The sequence below is a fragment of the Heterodontus francisci genome, chromosome 8, assembly GCF_036365525.1.
Source record: "Heterodontus francisci isolate sHetFra1 chromosome 8, sHetFra1.hap1, whole genome shotgun sequence".
Classification (NCBI taxonomy): Eukaryota; Metazoa; Chordata; class Chondrichthyes; order Heterodontiformes; family Heterodontidae; genus Heterodontus; species Heterodontus francisci.
In genome coordinates, this window is record NC_090378.1 from 38,063,650 (window position 1) to 38,082,876 (window position 19,227).

Sequence of the window (19,227 nt, forward strand, 5' to 3'; positions counted from 1 at the left end):
CTAAGGCCTTTATAATATCGCTGAGATGCCATGTGCTTTGTTCTTTGCACTCAACCGCTTGAGATATTCAGATTTTTCAAGGATCAGGGGTTTGATCAGGGAGTGAAAACTCTGAGCGCACCTCAATTATTAAATAAATTAATTTTGGCTGCTAACTTTTCCCTGGGGATGTTGACATATAAGATTAATAGCGAGGCGGGGAAATATCAGTAACTGATCAGGTGAGCAATCCATTTTTCGTGACATGGACGGGGTAAGGAAACTTAATTGTATTTAATTTGATGAACGGGCGGATGTTTGCCTAGCGACATCCCACCATCAACAAAAGGCACACTCACCATAGAGTGGCGCAGGCGCAGCCGCAGCTTACCCCACACACGCTGGTTACAGGCGGGCTGCTTGGAAGGCGACCAATGGGAGCGCCGGATGAAGCTCAAGCCCCGCCCCGGGGGGGTATCCTGCTTTTGTGACGTCAGGCAGCGAAGTCAAGCGCTATAAAGTCGCGGAAGGGATTCCCTGCCCACGTGTCTGATCGTATTGTGAATAGGGTTTGGGCTGAGAAGCAGAGCGGAGCTGGGATAGTCGTTCAAAGAATGAATTCCGACGTTCAAAAAGCTCCGAATGGTGGCTGTCTTCATCCGAAAGTCGCCCGGGAGAGGACTGATTTGTGCCGGATGGTTACCGCGCCAAAGACGGGCAAATGTTATTGTCGAGGGCGGTTGCTCGGAAAGGTACAGCGGTGCCAGAAAAGCATCTCGTTTAATAGTAAAGCAGGCTGGGGCTGAACTGCTGCAGTGTAGGGGGTTCCAGCTTCTTCATCCCGCCCAGGGCTTGAAAGTTTACTGGTTCTGTACGGTTTGCAAGCAGCCCTCGCTCACTTCTGAGAGCTCCTTTTAATTCACTGGATTTCGTGTTTGGGGTACGAATGAGACGGTAGAGCAGGGCTTTTTACTCTAAACGTCCATTTGTGACCTTGACTTTGGTAGATGTATAGTTTAAAAGGTTTTTTCATTTTAAGGGAAATGGGCACGAATCCTGTTTTGAAATTAAGTTAGAATTTGATAGACTTTAAACTTGTACTGTCGATGCAAATAGCATGAACCCAACATTTCTAAAATCTCACTGCTGTGAGAAAAGCAGCTACCTCGACTGTTCTCTCCATTTTTCTAACTGTTTAGTAGGTCGTTCGCAGCTGACCACACTTCAGAAAGTGTTTAACAGGGTGTTTAATATAGGTTGACGATGGGATTTTCACGTTTAGTGTTAACGTTACAGGCCGAACACTGGATCGGTTAGGCTGACTTTCAAAGAAAAAGTGAAACCGCTTCTAAACAATTACTAGCACTCAAAGCTTCTGTTTTAGATTGTATTTAACTTGGAGGAATTTTGTTTTTTTTTCCTCAAGGGACAAACGCTAGTCTTAAGCTATGGGCTTGTGTATATCGCGAAGGGGCGGGGAGATAGAATGAATGAGCCTCCAGTGATTCTCTAACGTTGGTTAGATTTTGAGATTCAAGGCAGCTGGCCTTGTATCTCCGTAGATCAAATATTGGTGATTCTAACTGGAAGAGGGGAGGAGAGAGGAATGTTCTGGTTCATTGCTAGGTTTCACATGACTTCTCTGCTTCCATGTGAGTGGTCTCCGGGGAAGGGGAATTCTGATAAGATATTGATGGTCTTCAAATGGGAATGCATTGGTCAGTTTTTTTTTAAACTCGAAAATCCTATAATTACGGCAGAATTGCATCAGCTGTTCTCCAGCAAGTTCATACTGCCACGTGTGCGGAGTCTGAATTCCTCCTGCTGGAAGCGGAAACCCCCCCTTCCATCACTTTCCAAGAATGAAGGGGAAGCTCAAAATATTTCACTTGGAGTTGTATTGGACGGTTACTCATCGCTTCTCGCTAGAGGGGTTACCTAATAGTTTAAACTATTTCCTTTATCTATTCTGCCGTACTGATTACATTCAACCTGAATTTGGCGGTTTATATCAACAGTAGCTTGCATTTATATAGCGCCAGTTTAAAAAAAAAACACAAACCTCAAGGCTCTTTTCTCAGGAGCGTTATCAGACTAAAATCTGTGCAGTTTTCTGTGCTGCCCGTGCATTTGAATTGCGTGTCGCCATGGCTTGGTTTCAGAATAATTCATACTGCACTGTAAATGGAAAGTCTTGAGTTTTTCTACTTTATTTGAAATCCAGATACAATAAAGGTGTGTGTGGGGGGGGGGGGGGGGGGAACGCACCTGTGAAGTACCTTGGGATGTTAACGACATTAATGGCGCTATATAAATGAAAGTTGTTTCCAAATATTTTTGGGCATCTTATTTCCTAGAGGAACCTGTGCAAATCTACAAAAAGTGAAATCCTACAGATACCGAATGAAAAACCAAACTCGAAAATGTTGGAGTAATTCGTTAAGCAGTAACCAGGGGGGCGAACGAAAGTTGACATTTCGCGTTTAAAAACCTTTGTTTAAAAATTGGTTTTGTACCCGGGATATCAACTGCCTCGTATTTTCTTGACGCCATTTGCCTGACCCACTGAATATACCAATGTTTTCTGTCTAAGTTTGCTCTTTGGCCACCACAGTAAACTTTAGAAGTGGCAGGCATACTGACTAAACCATTAGTTTCAAGGTGTGCTGTTGGTAGTGTACGCCATATTGTGATTTTCAAAACTTGTTCATTTTTAATATTAAACCTACCTACTTGCGGAGGTTGTTTTGGTGTCTGGGAATGTCTGACTTTAGACAAATATGCCTCTTGAAATGATGCCACAGTGCTAATTTTGTTCCATATTGCATGGGCCTGACCTAAGCTACATTTATGCATTGGAAGAAATGCATAAACTGACTATTAATACACAAGAATTTGTTGAATTTCATTACACAGCAGCTATGTGATCACCTTGCTCCATTAGCTGTACATGCAAGTATTCAATATTGGGAGTCAGCATTATTGGGCTTGTCAAGTTGGACAATAGTAAGTTTTTTTAAAAAAATCATTTTTGACTATGCCTGCTGTATGATGCAGCTCAATATTTTTTTTAAAATGTCAATCTAAACAATTGCAAGTGCTCCTGTGTTGAACCTGAAGTTTTTTTTTGCCCAAGGGACATTTGAAAGGGTTCTTGCATCTGGTTGTATGTGACTGGGAGGGTGGTAACTTTTGCATACCGCTTACTTTAGAATCTAAAATATTCTAATCGTAGTTGACTTGAATACCTAATGGTTTAAGTCTTTATTTGTAACCTTGAGATATTTGCTCAAATGACTTGTATACAATGAACAAGCTTTTATAACTTCCAAAGCTGTTTAAGTGGAAATGTAACCCAATTTCCATCTGAAGAATTGTTTGACCAAATTTTCACATCTTGTCTTAGAGTAGATATGTTCCTTAACCTATAGTCATAAAGGTAGTTCAATTTAATATACCTAGCTGCATTATTCTGTATATCCCAATGCTGTGCTTCATTGCAATTCTCCATGATGTATTTGGGGAGCACCAGAAACCAATGGTCTATTTGGATGTTCTTCCACATGTATATTACAGTTTGGTGGGGGTGGAGAGAGATGGTAAGAGATGTGAAAAGGCTGGAACTGGATTTACAATCTTGCATCCAATTTATTTTTCTTAGGGTGGATTTGCAAGATGCTATGAAATGACTGATATCTCCAGTAATCGAATATATGCAGTTAAAGTTATTCCACATTCCAGAGTGTCAAAGCCTCACCAGAAAGATAAGGTAAGAACTACTTTGTCAAACAGTTGTAATCCTATTTGCCATCTTAATGTAGTTGATGAAAACTTCAGTGGTTGAATAAAGCTGTGCCTTTTTCTTGAGAAATCTACAAATACCTGTAAAACTGATCTAGAGCTTCAAAAGAGGTGAAACTCAAGTGACCAGTGCATCTTTGGTGTAGTTTAATTATGGATCCCAAAGGAAATATGGATGTGGCATGGCATTGGGGAGGGTGGCACTTGAAGTAGAACATTGCTTTGCCTGGGGTTATGTCTGTGGCCAACCTGGATTCACCTTGGCTTCTTGCACTGTCACTTTTTACAGATTGAAAAGGAAATTGAACTCCACAAATCCCTGTCCAATAAACACATAGTGAAATTCTACCATAACTTTGAAGATGATGAAAATATTTATATCTTTCTAGAACACTGCAGTCACAAGGTGAGTAGAATTTTGCTCAGCAATACAAAGAATAGGACATTGAGAATAAGACCAATTTAACATTTTGCTTGAGTTTATCCTCAATTGTTATATCATAAGTCTCCATTGCTAGTCTCCATATAAAGTCCCTGTAAAGTAACAATCATCTGTACAGCTTTCCTTTGCTTAACTAGCATTCCTTGTCTTTCAGTCATTAGCGCATATATTGAAAGCAAGGAAAACTTTAACAGAGCCAGAAGTCCGGTATTACCTCAGACAGATTATCTTGGGCCTCAAGTACCTTCATGTTTGGGATATCCTTCACAGAGACCTCAAACTAGGTTTGTATAATTAAGAATTGATTAGGTAGGCCATATAATCTTGTTCTCTACAGACTGGGGATAAGAGTACAATTAGTTTTAATGTCTCTGGTTTAAGGAAGGGAAATTATCTTGAATGATGTATCTGGTGACTCCTGCTGAAAGTGTAAATCTGAATATTGGGAAAGTATATGATTAGATTCCATTTCTCTTCTCTCCCACTTCTCCCCCACCCCCAAACTGAGGTGGCATAACTTGCTGTTTGCTGTCTAAGCTGATGCAGTTAATGGCTATTTAGGTGAGGTGATGGAATGTGACTAGATCTGTGAAACTGTATTCTAGTTGAGAATCAATTCTGAAGGTCACTTCAGAGACTGGTCCATACATTTTGCATCTTCCAATCTCACCTTGTGTCTTGCTAATACAGATGGTGTATATAATGTGTCTCCTAAATAGGTATAATTGGTCTTCAATTGAGGCAAGTCCTGTTTAGTATGAATGTAACTTTACAGTGACTTTTTTGCACTTCCTATAGGTAACTTCTTTGTTAATGACAACATGGAAGTGAAAGTTGGGGACTTTGGCTTGGCAACTAAGCTTCTACCAATTGATCAGAGGAAGAGGTGTGTAATTTGTTTTTTTTTGTATAAATGTGGAGATTGGGTTGTACAAGGTTGCAATACTGTTAATATAATCTGGATTTGTATCTTGCCCAGATTTTAAGGCAGGGTGGGAGTGGCAGAACAAGTAGAGGGTAAAAATTTAATTGTACATACTATTTCAGTGCACTGGAGCTGGGGTGGTAATTGTAAAACTAGTGCATGCTGTGGAGTTCTTTTATTGGAATAGTGGATGGAACACTGATCTTGAATATGGCAGTTCTTTTGTTTAAGAAATAGTAAATGCTGGGTGTAAAGAGCTATTTTGCCTCAGCACAACAATTCTCAAATGTGCATAGTAATTTTATTAACTGGCTTAACTTTGATTTGGGATTTTGCTGGCTAGCTTAGCAAGACCTTGTTATGCTTCCTAGACTGATTAGAGAACTGCTATTGCTTATTGTAATATTTTGGCTTATCTTTTTCAGGACTATCTGTGGTACTCCAAACTATCTGGCACCTGAAGTACTAAACAAACAAGGTCATGGTCCTGAGGCTGACATCTGGTCCTTGGGCTGTGTAATGTAAGTTGTCTTGTTTTTTTTGTTTTTGTTTTATAGCTTCTGGAAAAAGTGGCAAACCACTGCAGGTAGCTAAGACTATTTTTAACAGATGTTAATCAATTTAGACAAGTAAGAGGCTTACTTGCATCAACAGCCAAACCACTGCTTCCTGTGTATAAAGCTTCAGTGCTAGCATTGAAGTTCAGTTAGTGGTAATGTCAAGTCTGAACAGTACATTCAAGAAGTGTATGAATCTTCAGCAAACCAAATCTGCCCAGTTTGACTGTACTAACATTTGTTTAAAGATTTTTTTTTACTTTGTAGAGCAGCCTTCAGTATGGAATGAATTCAAGCTAGTAAATCAAGTCTGTACTATAGTTGTGTGTAAGGAACTCTCCAATATCATTCTTTTTGTCCCTTGCCCCTTCCCCAGCAGAAAGAAATCATACTGTAAACCAGTCAGCAGTGCTCTGTACTTTTGGATCCATAGCATTCAGTAACTGAGGGCTGAGAGCTTGTCAGCTGCAGGAATGGTGCTGAGATCTATTCTTTGAAATTCATATCTGAACAAACATGAATTAGTGGGAGTAGGCCACTCAGCCCTTTGATCCTACTCTGCCATTCAATAAGTTCATGGGTGAACTGATTACCCCACATTTCCATCTACCCCCTGATAACCTTCCACCCCCTTGCTTATCAAGAATCTATCTACCTCTGCCTTAAAAATATTCAAAGACTCTGCTTCCACTGTCTTGAGGAGAATTCCAAAGACTCGCAACCCTCCAGATTTCTCATCTGCCTTAAATGGGTAACACCTTATTTTTAAACAGTGATCCCAGTTCTATATTCTCCCACAAGTGAAAACATCCTTTCCCCATCCACCCTGTCAAGACCCCTCAGGATCTTGTGTTTCAATCAAGTTGCCTCTACTGTTCTAAATTCCAACAGATACAAGCCTAGCCTGTCCAATCTTTCCTTTATACAGTCTGCCCATTCAAGGTATTAGTCTAGTAAACCACCTTCTCTGTACTGCCTCCAATGCATTTACATCCTTTTTTAAATGGAGGCCAGTACTGTACACAGTACTCCAGATGTGGTCTCACCAATGCCTTGTATAGCTGAAGCATAACGCCTACTTTTGTATTCATTTCCCCTCCTGATAAATAACATTCTATTAGCTTTCCTAATTGCATGCTGTACCTGCATACTAATCTCTTGCAATTCATTCACTAGGACACCCAGATCCCTCTACATCTCTGAGCTCTGCAATCTCCATTTAGAAAATATGCTTTTTATTCCTGCCAAAGTGGACAATTACACATTTTTTCATTATACTCTATTTGCCAGGTCTCTGCCCACTCACTTAATGTATCTATATCCCTTTTGTAGCCTCCTTGAGTCCTCTTCACAAGTTACTTTCCTATCTTTGTCATCAGCAAATTTAGCAACCATACCTTCAGTCCCTTCATCTAAGTAACTTGTATAAATTGTAAAAAGTTGAGACCCCAGCACAGATCCCTGTGGTACACCTTGTATCTTGCCAACCAGAAAATGGCCCATTTATACCTGTTTCCTGTTAGCTAGCCAGTCTTTTATCCATGCCCCTACACTGAGCTTTTACTTTCTGCAACAACCTTTGTGGCACCTTTTTTTTATCAAATGCCTTCTAGAAATCGATGCACAATACATCCACTGGTTCCTCTCTATCCACAGTACATGTAACTCCCTCAAAGAACTCCAATAAATTGGTTAAACATGATTTCCCTTTCACAAACCATGTTGACTCTGCCTGATTACCTTTGAATTTTTCTAAATGACCTGCTATAACATCTTTAATAGCTTCTAACATCTGACTTAAGGAAAATGCTAAGCTAACTGGCCTGTAGTTTCCTGCTTTGTCTCCCTCCCTTTTTGAATAACTGAGTTACATTTGCTATTTTCCAATCTAACAGAACCTTTCTTGAATCTAGGGAATTTTGGAAAATTTAAACCAATGCATCAACTATCTCTAGCCACTTTTGGCACCCTAGGATGCAGTCCATCAGGACCTGGGGACTTGTCAGCCCACAGCTCCAACAATTTGTTCAGTCCCACTTCCCTGGTGATTTTTAATTTTCTTGCGTTCCTCCCTCCCTTCCATTTCCTGACTCCCAGCTAATACTCGGATGTTACTACTATCATCAATAGTGAAGACTGATACAAAACATCTGTTCAATGCAACTGCCATCTCCTTATTATCCATTATTAATTCCTCCAACTCTATAGGAACAATGCTCACTTTGTTAATTCTTCTAAAAAATATCTATAGAAACTCTAACTATCTGTCTTTTAAATTTCTAGCTGTCATTATTTTTATATCCCATCCTACTGTGTGATTAATGTTAGGTGACCTGTACACCACTCCCACATGTGACTTGCCTTTATGATTTCTTATCTCTCCAAACTGCTTCTACATCCTGGTCTCTTGAACTTGGCACATCCCTCTGAGCTAATACCATTATTAACAGCCACTCCTCCACCTTTTCCTAACTTCCTGTCCTTTCCAAATGTCATGTACCCTGCAATATTCAGTCCCAATCTGTTGTCTTGCAGCCATGTCTCTGTAATGGCTATCAGATTGTACTTATTTATTTCTATTTATGCTCAGTTCATCTGTTTTGAATGCTACATGCATTCAGATATATAGAGCCTTTTATTATTTTTGTAAACTCTAGCCTTATCTGTTGACTGACTTAGATTTGTATGTTGTCAGTCTTTATCTTCCATATTAATACCTTTCTCTCTTGCCTTGTCTCTACTCCTTGATTTTACCATATCTGCCCAAATTTGATCCCTTATCCCCACTATTCAGTTTAAATCCCCCTCTACTACCCTGGTTATGCAGCTCACTAGAACACCAAACCCAGCAAGGTTCAGGTGTAGACTGTCCCAACGGTGCAGCCACCACTTTCCCCAACACTGCCAGTGCCCCTCAAACGAGAACTCATTTCTACCATACCAGTATTTGAGCTGCACATTAACTTCTCTAATCTTCTTTGCATGTGGCTCAAGTAATCCACAGTTTCTAGTAATACTGCAAAAATTATCCAAATTCTGTTGAAGCAAAACTTGAGGCATTTCATTGTTTTAAAATGAAACACAAATGCACATCACTTTAATTTCCAATGTGATTTCATATTTGGTAAAATATATTGCTTTTCCTACAGTTTTACATTTTTTAAAATCTGAGGATATTGTAGTAGAGATGCATAAATGTTCACTCACTCATAACTATTTTTTTTGTTTATAGGTACACAATGTTGTTTGGCCGGCCACCATTTGAGACTTCTGATCTCAAAGACACCTACCGATGCATTCGAGCAGTTGAGTACACCATGCCATCGTCATTTTCAGTCGCTGCAAAGGATCTCGTTGGTAGCATCCTGAAGAAGAATCCAGAGCAACGGCCTACACTGGATGAAATTATGAACCATGACTTCTTCACAAAAGTAAGGATGCTTTCAAACTCTGTTCCACTATCATTTCTCTCTGTCAATGTAAATGACTTGAGTTCAGCTCATGAAATGGGTAATATTGATTTTTCTGTGAAAATTTGAGTACTATTTCAAAATTAGTGACTTGAAATGAGCTAATTCCAAAAAAGGATTTGGAGTTACCTGAGAAATTCTCAACATTTCAGACTTGCAAGAATATTCAGCTCTGCTTTGATTTTAAATGATTTTTTAAGAATGCAATGATGCACATGGTAGCTACTTGGAAGTGAGGGATGTCTCAATTCTTTTTTTTTTCAGGGCTTTACACCTGATGTGCTTCATCCAAGCAGCTGCCTAATGGCCCCTGAGCTGAGTGGCCCAGTTCCCACTAAAAGCTTCTTCAAAAAGGTTACAGAAGTTTTTTTTGGGAAAAGGAACTCAAAAGGTTAGTGATCTAGGCATGTTGTCCATAAATGTCTAATTCTAAAGTTCCAGTCTTAAACTGTATCTTTATTACTGGAAGGTACAGTTTGTTGGGGGTTTGAAGCCTTTTGACCTTGCAGCTTTCCGATTAAGTAATAGAAGGAAATGCTGTATAGCTACAGCGCAGGGCAGAAGGCTTTTTGACTGGTATAAATTTGTCTAAATGCCTTGGATTGCTGAACTGTTTCATTTTGTTTAAATGGGGCCTTTGTAGATTCTTTAGAAGTAAAATCTTCTATCTTTCCTCTACCACATAGTTTACAGTAACTATGTACTAAGATTTACTAGTCTGCATTGTGTAAGCTGGTAAAGCTGTTGGCCTTTTTGTAAGGCCTAGTCTGGCTCTTGAAGGCAGGATTATTCAAACTGCAGATATCATCATGGCATTTTGCTCTAATATGGAGACATTTTCGTGCTAAGCGCACATCACTGTTTTCCCTGACATTATATCTAGTGAATCTTTACCTTTCCACCCTGCATTTTTAGTTCGGTTTCAAATTTTCTAAGAGCATGATGTTCTGGTCACTTATCTCTTGCGATCTGTATTTAAATAACTCTGCTGGTAGAGCTATTTTATCTATCTTTTTTATCAAGATCTGTGTCTCAATTGCAGATACTAAAACCATCTGTGTGGAGAAGGATGATATTTCCAAGCTTGCTGCAGATCTTATGAAGACCTCCATCTGCAGACAGACCAGCTATAAAACTGAAAATGCAATTGAGGTAGGAATGACAGGGCTGTTGGGTCTACTCTAATGGTGCTTAACTTCAATACTATCTTCAGAATTGCAATCCTTTTTGAGACCTAAAATGTGCGAGGAAGCTTTTTTAGTGTATGAATCTCTTTCCGTAAATGGCTCCAACCATAAAACTTTGAACACTGAGTCTTCCATCCCCTGTTTCAGTTCTGCTTTCCTGATCTTCCATTTTAGTGTTTTTTGCCAGTTTGACACTGTACAGCTTGTCTGATGCTTCTAGTCTCAACTGAATACACACTTCTAACTGTTGCATTTCTTTCTGAGAGCAAACACTTGGTATGTTCACATAAAATCTTTACCAAACTAACAGGCTTGCCACCACCACCTTGAGGGCATTGGGGATGGGCAATAAATACTGGCCTTGCCAGTGACCATCTCTAAATCAGACATCTTCATTCAAAAGCAAGGAAACAAATTTTGGAGCAACCTAGCATCTTTTGCATGTCCAAGTTGAAATGAACAAGGAAGTTGAGATGTACTTCCTATGAGACACAGTGCATTACTAATACTTGCAACAGATTTTTTTTTTATAAACTTGTTGCAGTTACAATGACAAATGTTGAGTGCAGAAATGAGTCTGTAAACATTAACACTAATCGTTATGTTCTTGTCAGAATGACTCAGAAAATTAACTATATGCAAAATGAGATGAAGGAAATGTGTTCCTCTTGTTGGAATCATTTGTGGCTTCCTGTACATGCACTTAACCTATTTAACTCTGATCACCATTGTTGCAATCAAGTTGTTTCCTGTTTGCTCTCTTCCAATGAAGCCCTTAATCAAGTATACTTCAATTTTTGCAGGAATTTATTTGGTCACCCTTTTTCAAGCTTAAATGCTGGCCCTAGCTAGCAATTTAGTTTCCAGAATAGGGGAAGAAGTATTGTAGCATGCCGTAGAGTTCACTTTCTTTGCCAAGTGAATCTTTTTTTTTTTTTTGGTTCTCAAGCTTTCATTTAAAAGGTGTTTCTTTTTGATGTATACTAATTATATGTCTACTTTTTTTTAAGCGTACATTTCCTACTGGCCAAACTGCAAACTCCCTTTCTAGGAAAACGACACAGGAAGAATCAAAAAAATCTATTGGGCCAGCTGGTGCCAACTGTGAAAGTGAGTTGGTCCTTTGTCCTGTGAAAGCAATTAAATGAGTCATAACTGAATGTTCTTGCTTATTGGTGTTGGGCTCAAATTGAGCATAAATGCTGACAAGGACAGGTTGGGCCAAATTGCCTGATTCTGCTGTATATTCCATGTAAACCTGCTTAATTGTCTTACACTTCTCAGATTGGCTTTTCCCCCTCTTTCCCCTTCTTCCTCCCACTTTTTTTTTTGTGGGGTGAGAAATACTAAACCAATGGCTAGTTTATTTTAATCCATGTAAATGGAGAATTGTCTTATGTTCTTGACCCATTTTTGGGATTTTAATACAGGAAAGCATGAGCCTCATAATTGGAGTTGATGCTGACAAAGCTGGACTTTGTTGCTTTAGCCCACTGAACTTTGGGAACAATATTGAGCACAACTTGAGTGATCCTCAGCTTGATGTACCATCCAACATTGAGCCATCTGTCTTAATTTGTTTCTTCCAGAAAAACATCATTTTCATGCTGAATTTTGTAGCCAGACAAAAGTACTGATATCCAGTGATTAACTGAGCTGCCACTATACATTCAATAGTGGATGAAATGATATGGATGTTGAATGCTAATGTACTTGTTGTTTTACAGCTGCTGAAGAGGGACCCATGGCTCAGCAAGTGGCAGATGCTGCTACCTGTGTTCTCAAAAGCTGTCTTTCAGTCATGCCATCAGGTACAGTTCATGTCTTTCTGGGTTTGAAATTAATGGAGTAAAATTTAAATGTAGCTTTTTTTTGTTTAGTGAATGCTATGAAACTGAAATTATTTTCTTTGGTATCTTAATCTAGTTTGTTTCTAGTTTTTTTTTTTTCCCCCAAACCTCCATTTAATTTCTTTGAGCTTCACACTGGGTTTTCTACTTGAGGTGCATTTTTAGCTTGCAGGTTTTGGCATATAAAACAAACTTGGCCTCCTGGAAAGAACAGGAAGAACTTGTGCTTTGGGATGTCATGGAAAGACTTTACAGTCAATAAGATGATTTTGGAGGGAAGTCACTCTTGTAGGCAAATATAGCAGCTAACTTGCACAGCAAGGTTCCATTAGCAATGACATAAATGATCAGATCTGGTTTTAGTGAAGTTGGTTGAATGTTTCAGGAAAACTTGCCTACCCCTATTCATAGTCACATCTTTTCAACCAGCCCCAAAAATGGCCTGCTCAGCTTAACATCTCCTGAGATAGCACCTCTTTGCAATGCAACACACCCTCAGGACTGCACAGAAGTGTCAGCTGAGATTAGTGCTCAAGTGTGGACTTGAACCCTTGACATTGTCTAGTGGCAAGTACTACTATAAAATTAAAGCTGAAACCTACCAAGATATGTTCTAAGCTAAAATTTTGTTGCTCCACTCAACACTTTTTTTTAATTAGCCTGGACGTACTGAAGTCATAAAAGGCTAAATTTAATGCCTTTCTCTTGCAGCAAAAAAGAATCCAGTCGGACACAGCCTGCATAGGTCTAAACCCTTCCTGTGGGTCACCAAGTGGGTTGACTACTCCAATAAATATGGTTTTGGCTACCAGTTGTCTAATCGCACAATCGGTGTCCTGTTCAATGATGGAACCCATATGAGCCTCTCAACAGACCGAAGGTGTGTGATAATCATTTGTCCAATGCCATAGCACAGTATTCAGAAGACCTGATTGCACCAATACTTTTTTTCTCCAAGTTAATTTTTTTGCATTGTATAAACATTTGTCATGCCTGTGTAGAATTCAATTTCCTTTCAAAAAGTGATTCCCAGACATTTAACTTTTTTCCCCTCATTCTTTTCATAGGAATGTATATTATTACCTCAATAACAACCAGCATTTTTCCTTCTCTGCCTCTGCAATTCCAGAGCAGCTGGTCAGTCAGATGACAATTGTCCGATATTTTGCCAGCTACATGGAAGAAAATTTGATGGAGGTGAGGAATGTAAGCTTTATCATTTTGAGTTGGAGTTTTGGTAACAACCAGAATTGCAAGTATGACTTTTGAGTCATAAGGCTATTAAAGCATTTACAAAAATTTTAATCAACAGCTAAAATGCTTCACTAACTGAATCTCTGTAGCTCCCTATTGAGACAATATGTAAAACTGTCTGGCATTGTGGCACTTTTTTCTGTCATAATTAACTTCAAGGTGGCTTTAGGTGTAACTTTTTTTTTATTGCTATATATTTACAAGTACTTGAAGCAAACCTCAATGCAGTAATCATTTGTCTTTAAAATTTGCATGTGAGAATTTTAAAAACCTCAACTCTTTTTCTGCAGGGAGGTGACTTGCCCAGGACATTCCTTGAAGATTGTCATGATCCATCATTGTTCCTGTTGCAGTGGGTTAAAACTGATCATTCCCTATTGATGCTGTTCAGCAATGGCACTTTACAGGTAAACTTTTTTCAAATTTAAAAGTTAATCTAATCCTGATACTGCTGCCTTGCCCACTTTGACTTGTCCTGGGCATAGTTTGCTATCAAATGCCTTCCATTGTGAAAGTGGCATTGATGTATACCATAGTTTCTACTAGCTTTGGTTCAACTACTGGGGCAAGAATAGTTGAAGGATCTGAAATTTTCATTTTTCTAGTAATTTGTAAATAAATCCATTCAACTTCAGTAAGATTGTCCTATTGAGCTTGCAGAGAATGAATCTAATAATGAGGCCTTCAGAGTTCTATTGAAATACTGTGAGCGTTGTAAGCTATTCACTGCGTCCAGTATGTGCAACCCTTCGGTTTAAATTTTTTCTTTCCCCACACCCCAGCAGTAGAATGATTGAACTTGCATATGAACATCTTGTATTTTTTTTTTTAAAGTACTAAACTTTTTTTCTCCTTCCCTCTGATCAGGTTAACTTTTATCATGATCACACAAAGCTTATTCTAAGCAAAGCTGACCATTCTTACCTGCTTACATACATCAACAAGGATCGTGTTGCCTGCATGTACAAACTGAGTACCATAATGGAAGTGGGCTGTTCACAAGAACTCTGCCATCGTCTGACATACACACTGAAACTGTTGCAGCAGCAGAAGACAGACACTTAAATATGAATCAAAAACCTTTTTCTGAAGAGAGGGACATAAAGTATTAACATTACTTCTATGGAGTTTTATAGGGTGCAAGATACTATCTGGCCAGTGCCTGGCTACAATTAGCTGCTGTCTTTTTTTTGTGTGGGGGGAGGGGAGTTGAATCTGAAGTCTAACCAATGGAGGTTTATAATCTTGCAACTATCTACAGTCACTACTGTATTGAGAAAGATGTGTGCACAGCTGAGCTATGGAAGTTTTTTGTGTTGGTTCTCCACTCCCTCATACCCTGAAGCACTGTGAAAAATGAGTGCCCAGTCTGTTTCAGTGGGTAATGGAGATGAGGGCATCTTAATTACTACCTGGAATCTGAACTTTAATAAAGCTGCCTCCAGTGTGGCTAAATTGGTTTGATTACTGGCATAGCAAAAGAATCTTGTGATGGCTCCAATTCACTCAAGGCAGGCCTGCTTTTTTTTTGAGACTAGGCCTTGACCTTCCCAAGAGTGAAGATACAAAGTATATATGTACCTTTTTCTTAAAAAGGAAACTTTCTCATGTTTTGCCTGATCAGAAAGACCAGTCAATGTAGTGGGTTAACTTCTGATGGGTCAAAAAGGCAAACTGTAAACTTGCTTTGTGAATGAACATCAGGAATTGGCATATAGTTTATTGTAGATGTGGCATGCAAGACCACTACACAGCTCACTGGAGTCAATTAAACCAGGATTTTAAGTCTTCAATAGATCAACTGGATATGGACAAAATAGTTCTTGTAATTGTGTCCATGGCACCAAGAAGGAACCATTCTTAAACCTTGTCAAAGCAAACCCTTCCAACTTTTAATCAAAGCCTATACACCTCAAATGGGCAAATTTTTTTTGGTAGTGTTTGACTAGATAATGCTCAAAGCTAGGATCTAGTCAGATTTTTTTTTTTAGTTGTAATGGCCTATATTTATGGTTTCTGCACAAGGACTTTTTCACTGCCTGTCAGATTAGTAAATGATAGTAACAGCAGTTTGGTGCCCTCTTCCAGTTGTGGGATCCAAGTGCCTTTTGTGGGGAGTTGGAGAGCAACTGCATTTGGTTTTAGTAATTGTTCATCTGTGATCAGCTGTGTCCAATACAGAATGCTGTGTATAGTCTGCTATTAAGGTAAACTTGTGGTGCTAGATAAGAATGTGTCTAGTCAAAAGTGCAGTGGAGGGACAACATTTGCAGTGACTTGGGGCAGCTAAACATGGAACCACCTTGCCACGTTTCCATCATTCTAAACTCAGCTGATCAAAAGCCACTTTAAAAATGCATTTAAAGATTTTGCTACAATAGATAGGCTGTTCAATTATCTTGGTTACTTCACTGGACTTGGAACTTCTGTGCTTGTCTCTCTCTCATTCTGAGGGGGGTGGGGTTGGTTGAGAAGCAAGACCACCTAATGGTTTTTTGTCTTGATCTGCTTAACATGGTTAATTTTTCTAATGTGTGGCAGAAATGTCTCACTCCAAATCAATAGAAAATGGTCCCCATTGGAGACTTTAAAGCATAAAGTAAATATTTCTGGCTTGCTAGGTTCTGGGGGATGGGGAAAGGTGGTGCCAAGGAAAATTAAATTGCGATTTGACTATGCGGTACAACTCAGCTCATTCCTATATTTATCCACACCTCTGGTCAGGTTTCTAGATTCATTAAGTATTTAATAAATCTGGTCTAATTTATGTTTACACAAGTATTGAATGAGCCTATTTATTTTTGTATTTATTATTTATTTCATTGCTGTTTTTAAAGAAAACTGAATGCAATTGAAATTGTTAAAGGGGTTGTAAAACTTGTGTTTTTATCAAAATAAAGCTTAATTAAATCAACACGTCTCCTTTCATGGTGGAGGGAAGTGCACACATTGCTTGAAGGTGGACATGTAACTTGCTTTTGAACCTCCTACAGTTTAATTTGTGTATGAGTGGCTGAAGATGAAGGCTGCATTTTCTGCTTCTGCAGCCATTTCAATCTTTGGAAAAGAGTGCAAGCTGCAGATCAACACTCTGGGGAAAATCCTGACAAGTGTGAGGTTTTTTGTTCACTTTCCATGGGGAAATGCCTAGCTTGAAGTTGGTTCAAAAAAAATTGAACATTGCCCATACAGATTTCTGTGCATTAGTACTCTTGCTTCTGATTCATTGGTAGATTTGTGGGAACATACAATATCTCCATGCCTCTTCCATGGAATCCTGGATGGATATAGAGACAGAGGGCCAAATGGCTTCTGTGCTGAAGTATCCAATTAATCCAACTCCTCTTGCCTTTTTCTCTATCTCCAAGTTTCTGCCAAGTATTTATCCAATTCCCTTTTTGAAAGGTATGACGTGTGCTTTCATCAGCTAGTTCTGGGGTCTGCAACTCCAGAGCCTCCTGCAGGTCATAAGGACTCGTATAGTAAGGACTTTATAGAAACCTTTTTAAAAAGTTAATGTCTGTCTTGGTTTTCTTTATTGGAATTTGAGTAACAGCACTATCCATCTAAGATTTTTCAGTATTTAAAATAAATTCTTCAGATTGCTGACCCCCGAGTGCAATCAAATAGCAACTTGCTGTTGCATTTTTAAAATTTTTTTCCCTCTGGTTCTTTTGCCAACTTTTTTTATTAATTTGTTTAATGACTCTTGTGCTCCTTTTATTTACATTTTTTTTTTAAATTTCTCTAGAATAACAAATCTCCCCTTTGCTCTAAAGAGTACAATCTCCAGTTTCTCTCTTTTTTTCATGTAACAAGTTCTGCATCCCTGGTACTGTTGTAGTGAATCTCTACACCCTTTCGAAGGTCTTTGCATCATTCTGAAAGTGTGGTTGTCAGAATTGAACACTATTCTGAACTGGAGCCCAACTGATATTTAATTTTTTTTTTTAAATTTTGCACATTGTTTAGTATAAACTTGCTTTTGTACTCTTGCTATTCATAAAATCAAGAATCCCATACACTTTTCTCTTAAAACAGCCTGTTTAACTTATCCTGTCAAAGATTTGTGTACATAAACCCACATGTTAAAGTTTATTTTGAGTAGTGGAGATAAATGAGCTTTTCTGACCACTTTGTGAAATTTTTTTACTAATGCACTGAGTGCCATTTACAGTACTGGGCTGCACTCAATATTCAAAAATGTTTCAAGTCTGAAGAATGGAGGAGAAAGTAAATTTCAGAAAATAATTGAGGTTTCTACAAGGCACAAGTAACAAACCTAGCAATTTATTTTTTACAAATATTGATCTTTTTGTTTATACTTTTGTCATTTTATTTGGAGGTTTTTAATTAAATCATGACCATTGGTGAGAATTTCACCACCTTTATCAATAGGTGCTGATTTTCAAAGCAATCAATATTTTTGTATGAATTCCTTTTCTCTTTAAACACCCCCCCCCCCCCCCCCCCCCCCCACCAAAAAGCCTAAGAGTGCAGGCACCTATTTCTCACTTCTGCCAAACAATGCTTCTCAGCTGGTTGCAGGGTTACGATAGCCACCATATTTCTTTCTCATCCATAACTAGCGGTTAAGTTGAAGAATGAACCTCCCTTCATACTCCACAATAGTGTAATTTATAAGTAAGGGGATAGCTGTCATACAACTGGTGCTTACTTAGTAGCTTAAGCCCACTCAGTTGCACTGGTGGATCGGTAGCCTGATGAGAATTGTTGGTAGGAGGCTTGGTTTGTCTCAATGTAATAAGCAAACACTACATAATCAGCTAATTTTTTTTTGCACCTGGCAGTGCTGCAATGACCTTTTCCAAATGGCTTGCACAACCATGTGTCGCTTGCCAATAGTGGATTACAGGGTTTGTCTGTCAGGACACTACTGTCACATGTTTCACAGTTGCCATACTGTTCAAGGAAAATTAATTTAATACCAGCTTAAAGGGGTACTGTCTTCATGGAAAAGCTTATGGTGAGCCTTTTTGCTGTTTGTAAGCAACACATGATTAAAATTCAACCCTAGTCATTGCAAACTATGTAATTAGGCAAATTTTGTGGTATTTATAGTTACAGAAAATTCATCAAGTGCTTTTCATATCCTTTATCATTATGTTCCTTTAAAAGTTACTTGGTACTCACACTAGAAACTTATTCATTTCATTTGGGATTTACTGCCAAAATTCATCTGTTATCTGGAGATCTGTTTCCACTGGGGTAGGTTGGTCATTGAGTTTGATGGCACCGTCACAATTTATAAATGTTGGATTGCGGATGTCCCTGTTAGCCTAGTCATTAACTGCAACTGTATCAAGGTTATTCAGGTCTGTGACCCAGAAATCATCTGAATTATTAAATTTACATTGCAAGAGGATGTAAAGGAGATTTACTAGAATGGTAGTAGGGGTAGAGGACTTCAGTTATGTGGAGAAGCTGAGGTTGTTTTCCTTCGAGCAGAGAAGGTTAATAGATTTGATAGGACTGCTCAAAATCACAAAAGGTTTTGATAGAGTATGTAAGGAGAAACTGCTTCCAGTTGCAGAGGATTAATAACCAGAGGACACAGATTTAAGGTGATTGACAAAGAATGAGAGGTGACAGGAAACCTTTTACACAGCGAGTCCTTGTGATCTGGAATGCACCGCCTGCCTGAAAAGTTGATGGAAGTATTCAAAAGAGAATTGGATAAATTCTTGAAGGGGGAGGAATCACATAACTGTGGGAACGAGCAGGAGTGCGGTATCAATTGA

The 19,227-nt window shown here is 38.8% G+C and overlaps 1 protein-coding gene across 1 annotated transcript; it reads left to right on the forward strand.

Moving 5' to 3' along the window:
* Positions 1-529: 529 nt before the first annotated feature.
* plk3 (polo-like kinase 3 (Drosophila)) lies at positions 530-16,379 on the forward strand. Its single transcript, XM_068036969.1, has 15 exons — positions 530-731; positions 3,641-3,748; positions 4,070-4,186; positions 4,377-4,506; positions 5,021-5,108; positions 5,573-5,668; positions 8,937-9,135; positions 9,439-9,565; positions 10,217-10,326; positions 11,372-11,471; positions 12,089-12,172; positions 12,923-13,091; positions 13,279-13,408; positions 13,756-13,872; positions 14,333-16,379. The coding sequence occupies exons 1-15, from the start codon at positions 594-596 to the stop codon at positions 14,528-14,530; spliced, it is 1,911 nt and encodes a 636-aa protein (XP_067893070.1). The 5' UTR covers positions 530-593; the 3' UTR covers positions 14,531-16,379.
* Positions 16,380-19,227: the final 2,848 nt, after the last annotated feature.